We start from the raw sequence: 18,578 nt of genomic DNA, 5'->3' as shown, positions 1-18,578 counted from the left end.
ACGTAATTGTAAAACGATGCGTTTTGTCGCTTTAACATTAATAAGAAAATGCTGTTTTTTCTCTTAGTTGCATAATAATTGTGCACACTAATAGTTACATTTCCACTGAGAATCCACTTTCAATAGCTTAAATATTATGGTTTGAGGTTTAATTCAGGGCCACAAAGTGGCCTAGTGGTTAGCATGTTGGCCATTTGTGTGTGGAGTTTGCATGTTCTCCCCGTGCGTGCGTGGGTTTTCTCCGGGTACTCCAGTTTCCTCCCACATTCCAAAAACATGCACTAGGTTAAGTGGCGACTCTAAATTGCCCATAGGCACAAATGGAAGTGTGAATGGTTGTTTATATCTGTCATGAATTAGCTGGCGACCAGTCCAGGGTGTACCCTGCCTCTGCCCAGTCAGCTGGGATAGGCTCCAGCATACCCGAGACCCTAGTGAGGATAAGCTGCATAAAAGATGGATGGTTTAAATTATATTATTTAATCTTTACACATCATCACTATTTACTGTAAAAATTCAGTACAACAGTCAGTTTTATATTTCTTTAATTGTAAATACCCCAGAGAGCAAAGGTGATTGATGTACAAGTGAAGTGGTTCATAAAATTAGGTTAGTGAGGTGCAACTGTTTCAATTAAAAAATAATTTGACCTGTCCTAATCATGGACCTGCACACCAAGAGATATTCGGCTGAGTGGGCAACAATCACCAGCCACAATATCAGGACCCCGGGCACAGTCTAGCGATATTCAATACAAGAGTCAGACCAAGATATTTATTTACTTATACAGTATTTTACGTGTCATACGTGTCATTTTTAGGTACCATACCACATGTGGGGTCAAATATTTAATTGAAGATGTCATCAGATTGTGCGATAGTCAAGCATCACACCTGTAATCACAAATTCTGAATTGTGTAAATTTGAATTACATTCGGTTGACTTTATCACGGTGTAACTTATTCTTTAATCTGTGATTGCTTATCTTAAATTCCTAGTGATGAAGAACACAGGCAGAATCTAGGCAGCTTATCATTAATAACAGATTTGCAATTTTAGGTATTGTTTAAGCTAATTTGGACAATAACACTTGGAGGTTTGACGTTTGCATCTGGAAGGGAAAACAACCTGAAAGCCAAAATCCCTGTAGAAATCTCAATACAGTACAGTAGAGTACATCTCTCCCTATAAAACTAGGGTCACCTGCTAGCGCTCCACTTCCAAGCCACAATCACAAAAGGGGACCACTACTTGGGTGAATTATATGCCGCTAAGTATACAGTACCTGTATTTACACTGCATTAGTCACTTAAAAGCATTTAAAGCTCATGATTCAGCTTCTTCATTATCTAGCCAGGATCATGTTTTTGCTACCACTCAGTGGGAATAGGACATTATTTTACAAATCTATCACACAGGAATGTTCCCACTTCATCAGTAATCAATTAACAGTTATTCACACTTGATAAAAGGAACACTCAAGGTCCGATATTCTTATATTACACAGAAGACAACGGCCCTTTTTTGGGGAAGTTACATTAAAAAGATTTTTGAACCTGCACCAGTTTTCAAATCAGATCGTGAAATCAGCACTAAAGAGTGAAAACTTATCTCGTAAAGTCATCAAAACTATTGTTGGTACAGCTATAAAACTATTGCACTTAAAACAAAGAAGAATAACATGCTTTGTCAGGGACAATCCTACTGTCTTGCCCTTCACAGTTCATGTGTAAACTATGTTAAAGAAATGAAAAATCTTCTTAAAAGGAACAGCCTGTGCTACATGAATCAGTCTAATCAGCCATTTGACTAAAAGAACGATTTTTTTTAGATATACAAATGAAATATACTCTGAAAATATAATCTGAGTGCATAGTCTTAACAGGGAGGTCCTTATGGTGCTTCTTCTGTTTCACACTTGCACGATGTTAAGCGTGATGTTGTGATAAGGGTGAAGAAACGTCCACTCTCATGTTAACTCAATGCAGGGAAGAGTCTCGTATTAGATCTTAAAGAGCTTTGAAAGCAGCTGCGGGACTGCATACAGTTGGTGTGGTAGAGAAATAAAAGCAGCTCTGGGCTGCAGAGACAAATATGAGGAAAAGGTGCCGTGGTTACTCCTGCCCGAAGCCTTCCGTCTCCTCGATGGCAAACATGAGCTTCTCCTTCAGCTGCTCGTAACTCTTGTAAGGAGGCAGGTCCAGACGATTAAAGCTAGGTGGGACAATAGGGAGACGAAAATAGATCACCTTCTCAGTAATTACTTGGGAATGCTGAGCCAAAATGCCAGACAAAACATTGGCCAGATGCAATGCAAATATGCCCCCTAGTGGCTGTGAGCAGTACATGAGTGTTAAAGGACCCTATTTATTCAACATTGATATTTTAATGACGTTCTAACAAACAGATGTTCTAATATGTGTCCCAAGAGTCTATTTATGAGCACCAAACTAATCTAAATTGATCCCTTTCCTCGCTTGTTTGCTTGCCCTTAAATGGTCGCTTTTGAAGTTGTGACTTCATGACATCATAAAGGAAAAACCACCTTCCTCATGGACATGATACTGCCTCTGACGCGCTCCTAGCTAAATGAGCCCGCCCTGTGTATACACCAAACACTTGGAGGACAGCTTTGTAAAAAAGTAGGCTTTGCCACGCGTCTTAAAATAAATCCTGCAACTCTGTCAACTATCCGTCAGTCAGCTACAGATGGGGGAGCAGTAAGTTTGTTCATTTGTTTTTTTCCTTCGGCAAATAGGCTAAAATCTAGCTTGACTGCAATGTTAGCACATAAGTATGCTAGTGTTGCTAACGTGTGTGCTCCTGTCCCAGTCCTTAACGTTATGTTGTTGTATGTGATATATTGTATCCATTACATTATTTTAGTAGGGTTGTGAACAATAAACCGATACGACCGGATGTCCGATTTGACAAGTGAGAGATACGGCTGTGTCCTCAATCAATAAAGATCAGCCATGAAGCTTTAGATGAATCACTTTGAGACATACACCGGGTATTGCGAGACAAGCAGTCAGTTGACAGTGCGTCTCAAAAACAATGCGAAACGATTATCGCGCACAACAAATCTTGACAGAGACAAATATGGTAGCCTTTTTTCTAGGGGTGCTGCTTATTTTTTTGTTTGTAGCTGATTTACTTTGAAATGTTGCACCTTTGTTACCTACCTAGAGTGTTCAAAACACTATTGTCAGGCTGAAATGTTGCATGCTTACTATTCTTATGACATTTTGAGTATGGGATTGTTGACTTTTCCAAGCTAACAGCATTTTCATTTCACCCATGTGGCAATTAGTGCTATTTACTCATCTTTGCATGGACACATTTATGCTACTCTTGAAGAAATGTGTCATTATTTGAGAGGCTTTATGCTGTTTATTTATTTCTTATTATTATTCTTCTTCTTAGTGGACTGAAGGCTAGACTTTTTTTTATTGATATATCTTATATTGAGCCCATCAAATCAAAAGATGTTCAAGATTTTTGCCAGTGCCTTATACACGTTTGAAAATACTGTAAGAATGCCACTTTTATAGATTGGCTTCTTTATTTTATAATGTAAGATTAGTGTTTACATCAACAAATGTTAACCGTAGAATCGTATGGAATCGAATTGTATCGTTCGGACAGTGAATGAAATCGTTCTGTTTTTAAAATATAGCGTTTTGAAATCGTATCGTAACCCATGTATCTAGATGTCGATCAAATCATCTATCACAATAAATTGGTTAAACGCGCAATTGCGCTTCTTGGAGACACACACTGTTGGAGACAGGCCTGGACAAAAAAAGCTCATTAGCATTATAGCTACAGACACCAAAAACAGCGTGTCTCCAGTAGGGCTCACTAAAAGCACTTTCAAACTGTCTAAATTCCAGCATCAAGTATAACACATTTCCAATACACTTTTGTGAGACCGCTGACATGTTTTTAAAATTGTCTGAAAATAGTACAATATGGGCCCTCTAACACAATTAAAACCGAATAAGTATAAATTGGACATACCATGTGTGGCTTCGCGGAAGCCAGTTCTCTTTGCCCACCTTCTCAATGCAGAACTTCTGTGGCCCGTTACTTCCTATAGTTAATCACAACAAACGGCGTAACGTGAAATAAAGCAAACCAAATTGTGCCGCGAAAACAAGCAGGTACGCACCCATGAGGTCAGCAAAGCCGCCAACGGGAAGACGACAAGTTCCGGTGACAAACTGCAGCAGTCTCATCCTCTTCTCGTTGTCCATCTCCTTCACAAACTGCCAAGAGGTAAAAGTCTATTAGGTCCAAGGCAGTATATTAGCTGTTATAGTAGTTGACTGCAGTACCAACCTGCCAGAACCAAAGAATCTGCTTGCTGCTTCGAGCATAATGCCTGTAGATGGTGTTCCTCTGCCAGTCCACGAGATCGATCTCTTGCATCCCACACAGCATCACCTCAATGGCAATGAAGCAAGAGAGTGAGCACTACTTCACCAGTTCAAGCCTCACAAGTCAACAATTGGATTCAAGTACCTCTAATTCCTTAGCATCAAAGTACTGCAGGTATTGCTGAGGCAGAACCTCATTGAAGCCCTCAAAGAAGGCCTGGGTCTGCTCCTCAACACCTCTGGACAGCCTCCACTCAGCCACCAGCCTGAAGTTAGCACAGCACAAACATGGCAAAGACGTCCTGACCACCACAGCACATAAATGTCAGATGTTAAAGTGAGGGTGTGTGAAGAAGCACCTGATGTACTCCTCCTTGTTTTCCTCAGTCACTTGAATGTTTCCACCATCTGGTTTCAGCTCGTGGGTGGTGACCTCCCCTAGGATCTCTTTGTCGACTGAGAAGAACATCTCCAGACCACACTCTTCGATGTTATTGTCCCTGCAAAATATACAGTTCATAAAAAAAAAATACAAACAACCTTGGATGCAATGAAACCTACACACCAAAAACCTATAAATACTTATACATATAAATATAATACAGTAAATAAAAACTTATAAATACATATTAATCACTTATTTTTGCTAGTTGATCATTAACCTCACATTCAGTGTATACTAAATCCTGAAACAAATAGGATATATTAAATATTACAAATACAGTGGATCCCAGCACCTTTGCAATTTAGCATTGACGACCCTGCAAATTCGCTTATTTTTGCTAGAAGGAAATTTCTCTCTGAAAAACAGGCTGTTTTTCCGCAGAAAATATAATTCACTTAACTCACTTTTCTATAAATACGTGACAACACAGGTAAAATGTACAGCAAACATGTACCAATATTAGAAAGCCCACATTTTTTACATGTTTATGTCTTTATGCTGCACTGATAATGTTTTGCCCTTAAGCATTGAGATTTCACACTAGGTCGGTGGTCCTTGAACGCATCATAGTTGTGTACTGAGATGCAAACGTTTGCTACTGACACACTCGCTTTGACAGTCATTCATTAGCGGTGAATACCTATACATTTTATACTTCAAAAGGTGCTTAATAAGCATGTGAGGCATATTTAGGGCTTAAAGGGATAGTCCGGATGCCTCCCTGGTGAGGTGTTCTGGTCATGCCCAGCCGGGAGAAGGCCCCGGGGAAGGCCTATGACACGCTAGAGGGATTATGTCTCATAGCTGGCTTGGGAACACCTTGGTGTCCTCCTGGTGAAGCTGGAGGAGGTGGCTGGGGACAGGAAGTCTGGGCTTCCCTACTGAGACTGCTGCCCCTGCGTCCCGGACCCGAATAAGTGGAGGAAAATGGGTGGATGAGATAGTTTGAATTTTTTGACATCAAGTTGTATGACATCCCCATGAGCAGTGTAGTCCAGCAACAGCGACTTACCCCCCACTTAGTTTCCTTAGTCCAGTTCTGAATTTTGGTGATGAAGAACATAGTTCCACTTAGTTGCTAGGGACATTTCAGTAAAGAGTTTGGCTTCTCAAAATAATATGCGTTCAAAAGAGTAATACGTTTGTATCACAAAAATGCCTTCTCAAAAAAAAATCAGACCTCACAAAACGCTCTTTTTGTGATGCAAATGTATTACTCTTTTGAACACACATTGTTTTGAGAAGCTAAACTCTTTACTTAAATGTCCCCAGCAACTAAGCGGAACTACGTTCTTCATCACCAAAATCCGACCAGAACTGCACTTAGGAGACCAAGTGAGGGGTAAGTCGTTAATGGACTACACTGCTGATGGGGATATCATACAACTTCATGTCAAAAAATTCGAACTATCCCTTTAAACCTGGATTGTGCATTTAGCTTGTTAGCTTCCGCCGCTAGTGAACAATGGCAATTAAAAAGCGAGGGTTGGGGTGTTGAATCTAATAATTCCGCTTTCCACTTTTATAACAAATCTTGTTTATGGTTCGGAGAACGTAAATGTTCAGCTAGCAGAAGGGTTTGGAGGGGTAGGCGCGAGCCATGTGCAAAAAAGAGAATGCTGTAATTAAGGCCGGTGGGGTGTGAGTGTTAGTCACTTAAACCACAAAGAGGACAGGTTGTTTTTTGGAATTGGAAGCAAGCAATAATTGGAGCGAGGCTTTCTTATTCTTTAACATGCATGCTTACTTGATCCATATAAGGGAATTGTAAAACTCTGGATCCACGGACTCCAGGTCTTTGAGAGCCAGAGGCTTGTTCAGGATACGCTTGTAGAAGGGCAAGGAGAAACCTGTGTCAATGAACTTGCCGTGGAACAAGGCCTGGGGATGGAAAGCAGTTTGACCAATTAAAGAAAAAACACAATGATAATGATTTTTTCTGATTTTTAAGCATCTTTACCATGGCGATGAAGCGGCCGATGAACTTGAAGTACTTGAGGTGGTCCGGGTTAATGTAGGAGGCGGGGTTGATCTGCAGACAATAGTTGTCTTTGCCAGCATACTCAAACAAACAGTACATGGGGTTCAGCACTTCGTGAGAAAGCAGGAAGAACCATTCCCTGGACACAGACACAAGACAAAGAGTCATAATGAATGAGCAGGTTGCAAAAGCATTTGGACCAAAACTTAATAAACCAAAAGACATGAGAATGTTGTTACGAGATACAACAGAGATGCTTCATTTTGATTAATACAACAGGAAGCAGAAATTACCTGGCCACGCCTCCATAGTCCAAACCTTCCTCTCCGGGGAAAATGATCCACAGTCGCCGTCTCAGATCTTGAGGATGGAAGCTCATGATCTTTAACACAAAGCAATCAAACCAGTTAAGCACAACAGCAAGATGCGAAGAAGATGAAGAAGGGTTCATTTCATCACCTGCTGGAATGAGTCCTCAAACAAAGTTTTCCTAGAAACGGAAATCTTGATGTGCTGAGGCATCGACAGTTGCTGTGCAGGAATGAAAAACAGAAATAAGATTACAATGTTGCATTTATTTGCACATGGGCACACAATATAACCTTTCTTACCTGACACCAGAACCTGAAGTATTGCACTTTGGCTTTAAAGTCCCTGACATAGGTAATCTGTGGGCCATTTTCACTGTTGGAAGAACAACAGAAACATTGTCCACACACTCCTCTGGCTATTTACAAATAATTACCACACAACTGACAACTCACAGCGAGGATTTTCCCGTACGAGGGTCAATGTAGGTTGTGGTTCGCCTGTTGTGGTCCACAAAGTAGGGAATGCCATCCACGGTGAACCTCATTTCCCAGCCCTCGGGCAAAGGTTTGTCATTGAGCAGCCTGAACAGCACAAGCACAAGACTGAAACATTAGCATCCCTCAAAAGTAATAAAACAAAGTACATCCGCTGGATTCAGTTCGCATTTGAACGTACGCTTTCAGAGACTCACCCTTGTGTCCTGGGGTCTTCCCATTGTGTTGTCCGTGTTGGGTGATGAACAAAATACACTCTGCCATTGCTGTCTGTCCTTTTTTCTGAAATGAAATACATATATTTGCAGTCATTTACTATCACTTACAAAACTCCAGCAACATCCAGGTGTGATTTCTACCCCAGCCATGCGGTAGAGGTCCGAGGGGGTCAAACTCTTTGTTGGACGTGGCTGCAAGCTGGTCCTGGAGCTGAACAAAAATGAAAGACAACATAAAAAAACACTCCTTTAAAAATATAACTCTAAATTTTGGATGTTGTTTCACAGCTAACCCCATAAATGAACCGCTGGTTGAACTGCTGCATGGCTCCTTGCAGCTGGCTGCGCTGATGCTGCCATTCCTCGTAATTACGCACTGATTCCTGGGTGGGTCGCTGCCACGTGGTCGTCCTGGTGATGTGGTCCACATAGTACACCCTGCCCATGGGGTCTACTCTGCGCTCCCATCTGCAGACACAGGAGGAGGGAAAAGTAAACCATGCTGTATTCGATGTGTTTGTTAAACAAAATTAAATTCAATTAATGTCCAACATTTGGAAATAAAAATAAAACCAGGCTTCGTTACACATCTTACAACAAAGCCTGGAGCTCTGCCAACTATTAATTAGTCAGCAAGTACAGTATTTATTAATTCAATAGGCTAACCTAGCATAAGCCATTCATCCATTTTCTATGCCTCTTGTCCTCACCAGGGTTGCGGATATGCTGGAGCCTATCCCAGCTACTTCAGACGAGAGGCGGGGTACACTCTGGACTGGTTGCCAGCCAATCACAGGGCAAACCCAGCATGATGTTGCTGTTAAAATGTGTGTAATGTGGGCACTGTAGCTCACATGGCTATGCTAGTGCTGCTAATGTTTATGTCCTCCCGTCCCTCTCCTTACTTTTACGCTGTTGTATGTGATATATGGCATCTATTACGTTGGACGAGTGCAGAGTTACACTGTGTCTGTAAAAAGTGGATAAAGTTGGAAAATAGTGCATCCTGGAGCCACACATTCTGTCAGAAACAGGCGTGGGCAAACAGCTCATTAGCATTACAGCCACAGACACACAAAATGGTGTGTTCTCAGTAGGTCTTATAAAAAGCACTTCTAAACTGTCTAATTTCTAGCATTAAAAGCTACATTTTGGACAACACACTTGCATTATTCCTCTGAGATTTGAAATTGTTAAAAGATATACTACCTTTAACATAGCCTTACCCTGTCGGCAGAGCCTCTGGTCGGTCCCATGTAGTCCTCTTCTCAATGTGATCGACAAAGTACATGCGTCCATTTTGGTCCACACGCTGCTCCCAGCTACACCAAACAAATGACACATTAGCATGACTGCATGTGACACCGTAGGGGAGAACATAAGTGCGAGAGATATCTACCCAGGTGGCAAGGGGCCACTGCTAATGGGCGTGACTCTTGAAGCAGCTGTGGCTGGTGCGGCTGGGGCCACTGGTCTGGGGACACTTGCAGCAGGAGGCCTCGCTGTTGGTGCTGCTGCTCCGCCTGTACCCGTGTCCTCATGGTGATCTGAACCCCCACTGGCAGATGCCTGGGAAGAGCCATCAGATGCCATACCCTCACTTAACTCGCTTGGAGAAGAACTGCTGGAGGAAGCTGGAAGGAATAGAAGCAACAAAGTGTTATTAAACATTTCATGAAAAAGCAATGTTATAGCTTTCGACGCATCATTGCACTACTTGGTGAGGTGGCGGGTCTACCGGGGGCAGAAGAAGGTCGGGCAGGTCTAGAGCGGCGAGAACCGGTAGCACCCCCCGGAGACTGGGAAGGGGAGCTGGAGCCGTTGATGGTGCGAGTGTCTGGTACAATGACCCATTCATCCGAGTCACTGGACGGAGACGAATCTCTGCTTGGCCTGCAATATTTGCAGCAAATGCATTAAGTGAAGAAATGTACTAAAGTATTTTAACAGCCGAGTAAGTCAAAGTTTACGACACCTGTTGCCACTTTTCCCGTTTTGTCTTGCATCTTCCTTGAGCAGAGAAGCTTGGATGACAAAAGACAGAAATTGCTGAGTGCTCAGTACATATTAAAGTAAGGGGCTTACTCTGACATATTGTGGTTTAAACAATTGACAATTCATTATGTTCCACTCCAGTCCTGTAGGTGGCGGTACAGCACTTTACAAACCCGTTTACAACTGCCAAGCTACTTGAATCTTAAGTATTTGTGAGTTAAATTGACACTAAATTGAACTTAATTTCAATTAATCTCCACACGGAGGCAAATAAGTCGTGGTCTTCTGAAAATGAAAACACTTGGCTCTGCATGGTAGAATCATCTCACCATGGTCTTTTTCTGCTGAGGCGAAGGCTTCAGAGTCGACGTGCATGCCGTCTAGACAGACCGACAGGTCGCCGACGATGTCCCGGGAGTCTCTGTCAGAGCACAGCTGCAGTGTCTGGACCACCTCGCACACTGAGGACAGCACACAAGAAACACCACACGGCATCACATGTCACACTGTACCATGCCGAATACAGTACTGTATTTCCTCAAATATTTATTTTCTTTAGGGGTGTCCCGATCGGATGTTGGGCCAATATCAGGAAGAAAAAAACAAGTAGCGAATTATATCGGCCTGCACCTAAAAATCTCTCGCACTGCCATTCCGATACAAGCAGCCGATTCCAGACTAGACCCCAGCACGTCTATCCAGCAGCGGCCGTATAAAGTACACGCGATCAGTGAGTGCTACCGTATTAAGCATGAAATAGGATGATGTCAACTGTGTGTATTTTTTGTTTTGTTTCGTTAAAGTCCGAAAAAGACATTGCCGCCGAGTCTAACACTTGTCATGCACAAGTTTCCCGTGGTGGCACAGCAATGGGGAAGTTCAATACAAACAAATTAATTGTGCATTTTAGGAAGCATTTTCACAACACCATGGCTTCCTGAAACATCTACCGCTGATGGCACATTTGCAAAGCTTGAGAAACTTCCACAGGATGACAAGAAGTCATTAGCTACAGTATAACAGAAAAAATGACTAGGCCCTGTCTGTCGTGAGTGTAAAGTCGGGCTTAAACGCTTAGCTGAGCACCTAGAACCTTGATTTATTATGCCTAGCCGCCACCACTGCATTGTGGATAAAACTAGGGATGCATGATATTTTTTTTCAAACCGATACAGATAACTTTCTGCTTCTCAAGACCGATACGATAACAGATTATTTACCTTATTTAGAGCTATTACTTTTTTACATTTAAGATTTAACCATAATTTGTGCAAAGGTGGATTAGACAAACCGTACCTGGAGATTTGTCCTAACCAAATATGACATCACTAATATAAAACTAATAGTAATACTAATACACTACTATAAAAGTAACAAAAATTTAAGAAAAGTTCTGTCTGTCTGGTTCTTCTGGTCTGAGTGTCAACTAACGATACATCATATGACTAAAATGAATTAAGTGTCACCCAGTTTTATCAGAGAACGTGTACACTGTGATGGCAATTTATATTTGACCAATATTATATACATACAACATATGTTAACTTCTGCTAATATATACAGTGGTGTGAAATGTGTTTGCCCCCTCCCTAATTTCTTATTTTTCCGCATGTTTGTCACACCTAAAATGTTTCAGATCAAACTATTTTAAATTTTAGTCAATGAGAACACAAAATGCAGTTTTAAATGAAGCTTTTTATTATTAAGTGAGAAAAAAATCCAAACTTACATGGCCCTGTGTGAAAAAGAGATGGCACCCTAAACCTAATAACTGGTTGGGCCACCCTTAGCAGCAACAACTGCAATCAAACATTTGTGATAACTTGCAATGAGTTTCTTACGACACTTTGGAGGAATTTTGGCCCACATATCTTTGCAGAATTGTTGTAATTCAGCCACATTGGAGGGTTTTCCAGCATGAAGCACCTTTTTAAGGTCATGTCACAGCATCTCAATAGGATTCAGGTCAGGACTTTGACTAGGCCACTGCAAACCCTTAATTTTGTTTTTCCTTCAGCCATTCAGAGGTGGACTTGCTGGTGTGTGTTGGATCATTGTCCTGCTGCAGAACTTAAGTTCATTTCAGCTTGAGGTCACCAACAGATGGCCGGACATTCTCCTTCAGGATTTTTTGGGAGACAGCAGAATTCATGGTTCCATTTATCACAGCAAGTCTTACAGGTCCTGAAGCAGCAAAACACCCCCAGATCATCACATTACCACCAGCATATACTGTAGACTTTTACTGTTGGTATGATGTTCTTTTTATGAAATGTTGTGTTACTTTTACGCCAGATGTAATGGCACACACACCTTCCAAAAAGTTCAACTTTTGCCTCATCAAACCACAGAGTATTTTCCTGAAGGTCTTGAGGATCATCAAGATGATTTCTGGCAAAATTGAGACGAGCCTTAATTTTCTTTTGGTTCAGCAGTGGTTTTCATCTTGGAACTCTGCCATGCAGGCAGTTTTTGCCCAATGTCTTTCTTATGGTGGAGTCATGAACACTGACCTCAACTGAGGCAAGTGAGGCCTGTAGTTCTTTGGATGTTGTTGTGGGGTCTTTTGTGACCTCATGGATGAGTCGTCTCTGGGCTCATTTTGGTTGGCTGGCCACTCCTGGGAAGGTTCACCACTGTTCCATGTTTTCGCCATCTGTCCGTAATAGCTCTCACTGTGGTTCGCTGGGGTCCCAAAGCTTTAGAAATGGCTTTATAACCTTTTCCAGACTGATAGGTCTCAATTACTTTCTTTCTGGGGCAGGGCAATCACTTTTTCTCACAGGGCCATGTGGGTTTGGATTTTTATTCTCCCTTAATAATAAAAAGTTTCATTTAAAAACTGCATTTTGTGTTCACTTGTGTTGTCATTGACTAATATTTAAATTTGTTTGATGATCTGAAACATTTAAGTGTATATAAAAAATAAGAAATCAGGAAGGGGGGAAACACTTTCACACCACTGTATATCTATCTACTTGTGTTGCATTGGGTGTTTACCTTGAAATGAGCATAAGACGAAGAAAAAGAAGTAATGGTTAGCTTGACTCTTCTAGCTGGAAGTTCAAGGACAGGGAGTATCTGTTCCTCTCTTTGAAAATGCTTGTGCGCACAGTATGCAGATCTTCATTAGCTTATGACTGAACTCCGAAAAAACATGCATGCACCTGGTTCTTTCTGTTTTTCCCCTCAGAGACAGTGTAACTCTGCCCCACTCTCGCTGTTTGGCGAGACACTTGGATCGGACTGGTCTGCATTTGGCCAATTGTCAGTTTTGTGTCAAAACAGTTTTCTTCTTCTTTCTATCGCTGAGAGCAATTTTCCACAACAGCACATACTATACACACACAAGCAGAGACATGTTCACAGGCTGAGTTATCTCAGGGTAATTATATCAAAAGGCATAATAAAACACTGCCTTAACAAGTACAGGAGTCTTACATAATAAGTGTGCGCAACATCTGGCAAAGAGCAAATGATAAGCTGACGACAGACAATTTGGTGAGAAAATAAGAACCAGTGGGATGATACAAAACTTGATATGATCCTGATTTTGATGAGTCTGAGCTTGTTTATTGTATCTCTGTGGGAATGTGGCATGTGGAATATTCCTTCAACACAGACAAACACAAAGTAGAGCATGGCACTCACGTTTCAAGTCGTTAGCCTTCAGCGTCTCGCGGATCTCCAGCGTGGCCATTCCCAACAAGATGTCTGCCTTGAGCGTCTGGTGGCTCCAAACACGGAATATCAGCTTGCTGAGAGGAGTCACGATCCTGTAGTGACAGAAAAGCGTCAATAAGGATGGAACATCATGAGCTTTATAAAAGGCAGATGTTTTGTTATACAATAGATTCTGGCTAATGGCGAAAAACCGCAAGAGATGCACATAAAAATGTAACGTGGAACACAAAGAAACTGCAAAACACGGACAATGTGGGTATCGAAATAAACGCTTACGCACTAATATATATGCAAAATAATACTATTTAATGCTAATGTATAACCCACAGCGTATGCTGGGTAACTTCCTGTTGCGAAGTATGCGTGTGGGCTTCCCAGCATGCTTTGCGGGTTATAAATTTATATAAAATAGTATTGCTTTACATGTACTGTATATTCCTTTATACTAGGGGTGTCACGAGACACGCAACTCACGAGACAATACACGAGATTGGGTCCACAAGGAGGAGACGGGATGAGATTTTAATATTAATTTAAAGAAAAGTACAATGAAAAAATATGACCGAACAAGGTGCATTTTGAAATGTTTGTTGTCCCACAAATTGAAGCTCAAATATTGTAAATTTTTGAGACCATATAATTATTATTATAAAAAAACATTATACATATATTTAAAGACAAATCTTTGTGTTTTTATTAGTTATTAGTAGGGCTGCAGCTATCGAATATTTTAGTAAATCGAGTATTCCACTGAAAATGTTTTCGATTAATCGAGTAATTGGGAAAAAAATATTTTGCTTGGTTAAAGAGCAATTATACATACACAAGAGAAAATAAAACATTTCACTGAATAATGAACGGCCAACTGATTTAATGTTTTTTAGATAATCAACCGTTTTATTTCTTCAATTCACATTGTGCATAAGAACAAACTGGCTTGGCCGATTTTCTTGGGTCTGATGGACTACAGGATGGTGCTTTAGGAGACTGTAACTTCTGTATTTACTGGAAAAGGAGAGAAATAATAATTACTTCACTAAGACATTACTAAGACTAAATTACATACTGAATTACATTATTTGGATGGCTGTGCGTTTATTAACCCTAAACTTAGGGTGACTAGAAATAAGACAATTCTTTATAAGATATGGAGTTTTTGCAGTGTTCAAAGTCAAAAGAAGACACCTTCTGTAGTGGAGCACATTACTCTCCGCTGATTGAGTGAGACACGTACTTCCTTGTTCCATTACACAGTATTGTCTGCTAGAAATGAGCAGCTACTGATTAGTGAGCTAAAATGCTTTTATTTCCTATCTTCTTATCTCACAGCAGTGTTTTTGCAGATGAAATAAACCCTGTATGAAGTCACATTACCATCGTAATAAACTGCCACACATTCGACAGTAGTCATAATTAGGACAAAGTTAGCCCTCCACACGGCTAATGTTATGTTAGTAAGGTACATTAGCCTTAATCTCACTGATTTGCACTACGTTAATTTTACCTTGTCTCGGATCTTCCACTCCATTCAGTAGGAGATGATGCAACATAAAAGATGTGCTGTTGTGTTGTGTAAGTGCCACGTTACAACGGATACACATCACGGTGTTCAACTTGCTGTTTAGCCACATTTTCCATTTTGACGTAAGTGCGTTGGTGATGAAAGTAATTCCTTGAGGCAGAAAGAAATCAATTATTTTTTGTAATTGAGGTACTCAAATTATTCAAGGAATCGTTGCACCCCTACCTATTAGCATCAACATTTTAGCTTTTTCTAGTTATATTAGGCCTTTTTGCTCTATTTTTCCACTTTTGCCGTTTTTTGTTTATTTCTGCAATGCGTTCCACAAATGGCCCCTGTGCCACACTTTGGACAACCATGCGTGTTTTGCCAGGAAGGCGAGTGTGTGCAAGCTCTGCTGCCTTGGTGCTGTTGGTCAAGGGTTGTGTTGCATTGTGGATGTTTTTGTTTGTTTGTTTGTTTGTTTTTCTACAGCTTTCAGACGTGCATTGCACGGCGTTACGGAGTGGCGTTATCACTCCCGATCGCCTGCTCAGTGGAGACTTCACTTTTGTTGATGGCTTGTATTTAATTACAGAATAAATGCAAGACGCACGAAACACTTAAATGCATATCCTACTTGGTAACTATATTGACCATGTCGCTAAATTGTCAACATGGATCTCTGGTGTGTTATAAAACGGAACCAGTGGTCGCCTGTACTTGAAAGTTGGTGCTGAGCCAAATTCAATGAGTGTCAATGGAACCGCTCAGTGATTAAGGGTGCAGTCCGAACATCTATGTGGGTTGATCCGACAAATATTTAACTAAGGTGGATCAACTGTAGAATTTCTACAGCTTTTGCTTAGCCATCAACAAGTAGCAATCAGCTGTTTAACTCCAATGGAAAAAAAAAAGGCATACGTCACTCGCTGACGCTGAGAACACCAAGGTAGGTTAGCTTGCAAGGTGTGCCTAGTTAAAGCACTTAATGTGCGCTTCCAATAATGCCTTGCACATTGTCACTACCATATTAGTGTAATATCATTCAAAGTTCACGGTCTGATTGGCTTCTGGCCGCCCGGTTCTCAAGATACAACTTTTCTCCAAACAAGAAATTTCACCCCTAGTTTATTCTATTAGTTCATACTACTATTTTGATACCCGCAAGGTTCGTGTGGTACAGTTACAGGAACATTGTGTGTTCCACATGTGTAACTTGCTGTGTTATTTTTGGTTGCACTGTGAATGAGGGAGGCATTTGGGTTCAAAAAATGGCTTGTTTCCCTACAAATAACACAAAAATCAAAAATCCACAAATTTACAGGGTCACAAATACTGAATCTCCAATATGCGAGGATCCACTGTATTGGATCAACATAACATTGTTGACGGCAAATTATTGCATGTTTATGCAAATGAAGTGCATAAATACTTGTGTGCGCCCCTGATATACTGTACATGCTCTATGGTAGAGATTAGATACAACCAAAAGGCAGCAGTTAGGTTGAAAATGTGTACTTACACTGTGAGTGCCTGCTTCCACTTTGGATTGTGTGTGTTGTTGCATTTCTCGGTCCGCTTTGACTGGCCATCCACGGCTACTTCTACATATGGACTGGGACCGAACCAGTTCTTTTTGTTTTCCTTAAGCTTGGCTGAAAGCACTGAGGAGGAAGGGAAATGGGAATATAAAACACCATATTATAATAACAGTTGGGTAAACTGTCATTTTCTGCTATGTGACCTTAATGGTGACTTACCTGTGACTTGTAATTGGGCCTTCATGGTTCAGCCATAACACTGCCAAAAAACAGCAACTTGAAACAAATGGGAGACAAAGAACAAGTCAATCAAAATTATGAGAGCAGCTCCTTCAAATATGGCTTTATCGCTTGCTAAATCCCTTGTGTGCTGTGTGTGGGGAGAACTTTGTTGTTCCGTCATTTGGCATTAAAGTTAAAAAGGACCTATCGACAATGGTATTGTATATGTTGTTGCCAGCCCATAATTAAGACTGGATTTTTGGAAAACAATACGACTACAAACAACGATTTCTATGGTAAAAACACACTGCACCCACCGCTCACGCACTTCAAACCACGCAATTATCATCTTCCCTCTGGAAACCAAACTCCAGGCTCACACCAATGGTGAGTCCATATTCATTTTGTGTGTTTGGTACAGGGTTTTCATTTGATATTTGGCTTTCCTTTGTTTTTCACATTACAATAGCATGTCCAATGTCCAGTCTATTAAAGTTTGACAGAAACAAGCCAGTCCGCGGGTTTAACCGTTGTGAATCATTGGTTTAAAGAATAAGAAATATGAGTAGGTACACACATTTAGAACAAACACAAAGCAGTAGAGCTAAATGTGAGCTCACTATTTGGCAAGCCAACTGCTGTTTATGTCAATATGAAGGTGTAAACAATTCATACACCCTTAGACACCATGTTTATTTTATCAAACTGATTCTCTTCCTCACGGCAGTAGTAGATTTTGTATTGGATCTCAGTGTGCAGGTGTGCCTAATTTACTGAAATCGTTGGCTCATTGTCCTCATATGAGGTTTTGCTAGGTTACGTAATAATGTGGTTAGTTAATCTTGGCTATTTCAAGAAGGCAGTCTCTACAACAGAGAAAATCCCACCCTGATCTGAAGCTAAAGTAGAGTCCCTTGAATAAGCAATTTGCAGATAAAATGTTTTGTTAGCTATCATGTCACTTGCTTTGCGCTGTCTACATGTCAGCTTGGCCGCTGCTACACACATAAACGTCGCCTTCCGTTATCCATATCATTACGGCAATTATTTATTAAGTGTTGGGTAATCGATTTAACAAGCTTTAAAGATCCAACACTACCTCTGGATCAAGTTTACCCTAAATACATTACGCACGACAAACTGTTGCCATTAGAGAACCATTGAACGCAAAATTAATGCTAACATCGACCGGCACGTAGCAGCTTCCATCGAGGAAAAGTCACCACAGGACCGTACCTGACATAGACAGACGACAAACAGACACACTGGCTTCCTAACGTTGTGCCGAGGTTGTTGTCACGTAGTAAGCATTATTACCGCCTGCCATCATTGCAGCGCTGAATCTCACATACTAGCTAGCAAGAGCCACCATGGCAGCTTTTCCGGTGGAAGGATTTTCATAGTAAGAGCTGTCTATTAAGTATTACGCTGTCTATTAACCCTCCTCCAAGGCTGCCCTTTGTCACATATTCTGTTAATCATTTTCATGGACAGAATTTCTAGGTGCAGCCAAGGCGTCGAGAGGGTCCAGTTTGGGGGCCTCAGGATCTCTTCTCTGCTATTCGCAGACAATGTGGTTCTGATGGCCTCATGAGACCTTCAGTGTTTACTGGGGCGGTTTGCAGCTGAGTGTGGAGCTTCTAGGATGAAACTCAGCACCTCCGAATTCAGCCACCCATGGTTCCCAGTCGGAAAAGGGTGGATTGCAAGACAAAGCTCTCAATTTACCGGCCGATCTATGTTCTCACCCTCACTTATGGTCATGAGGTCATGAACGAGTGTAACGGATGCCAGCCTGTG

General features: G+C 41.2%; 1 protein-coding gene across 2 annotated transcripts; it reads right to left on the bottom strand.

The window, feature by feature from the left end:
• Nucleotides 1-526: 526 nt before the first annotated feature.
• On the bottom strand, nt 527-18,165 carry itcha (itchy E3 ubiquitin protein ligase a). 2 transcript variants are annotated; one of them, XM_054784254.1, is made up of 24 exons: nt 18,015-18,165; nt 16,776-16,832; nt 16,538-16,679; nt 13,479-13,603; nt 10,157-10,288; nt 9,808-9,856; nt 9,550-9,725; nt 9,232-9,466; nt 9,059-9,154; nt 8,126-8,300; nt 7,974-8,043; nt 7,812-7,896; nt 7,573-7,701; nt 7,420-7,492; nt 7,268-7,339; nt 7,102-7,190; nt 6,788-6,947; nt 6,575-6,708; nt 4,742-4,882; nt 4,528-4,648; nt 4,345-4,449; nt 4,175-4,271; nt 4,024-4,096; nt 527-2,214 (listed from the first exon to the last, which is right to left on the bottom strand). In XM_054784254.1, the coding sequence occupies exons 2-24, from the start codon at nt 16,798-16,800 to the stop codon at nt 2,115-2,117; spliced, it is 2,604 nt and encodes an 867-aa protein (XP_054640229.1). In that variant the 5' UTR covers nt 16,801-16,832; nt 18,015-18,165; the 3' UTR covers nt 527-2,114. The 2 variants fall into 2 exon arrangements, with proteins under 2 accessions (XP_054640229.1, XP_054640230.1); XM_054784255.1 differs by having other exon boundaries at nt 528-2,214; nt 9,571-9,725.
• Nucleotides 18,166-18,578: the final 413 nt, after the last annotated feature.

The sequence above is a fragment of the Dunckerocampus dactyliophorus genome, chromosome 8 (assembly GCF_027744805.1).
Source record: "Dunckerocampus dactyliophorus isolate RoL2022-P2 chromosome 8, RoL_Ddac_1.1, whole genome shotgun sequence".
NCBI lineage: Eukaryota > Metazoa > Chordata > Actinopteri > Syngnathiformes > Syngnathidae > Dunckerocampus > Dunckerocampus dactyliophorus.
The sequence above is the reverse complement of the archived record's forward strand: the minus strand, read 5'-3'. Positions and strand labels throughout refer to the sequence as shown.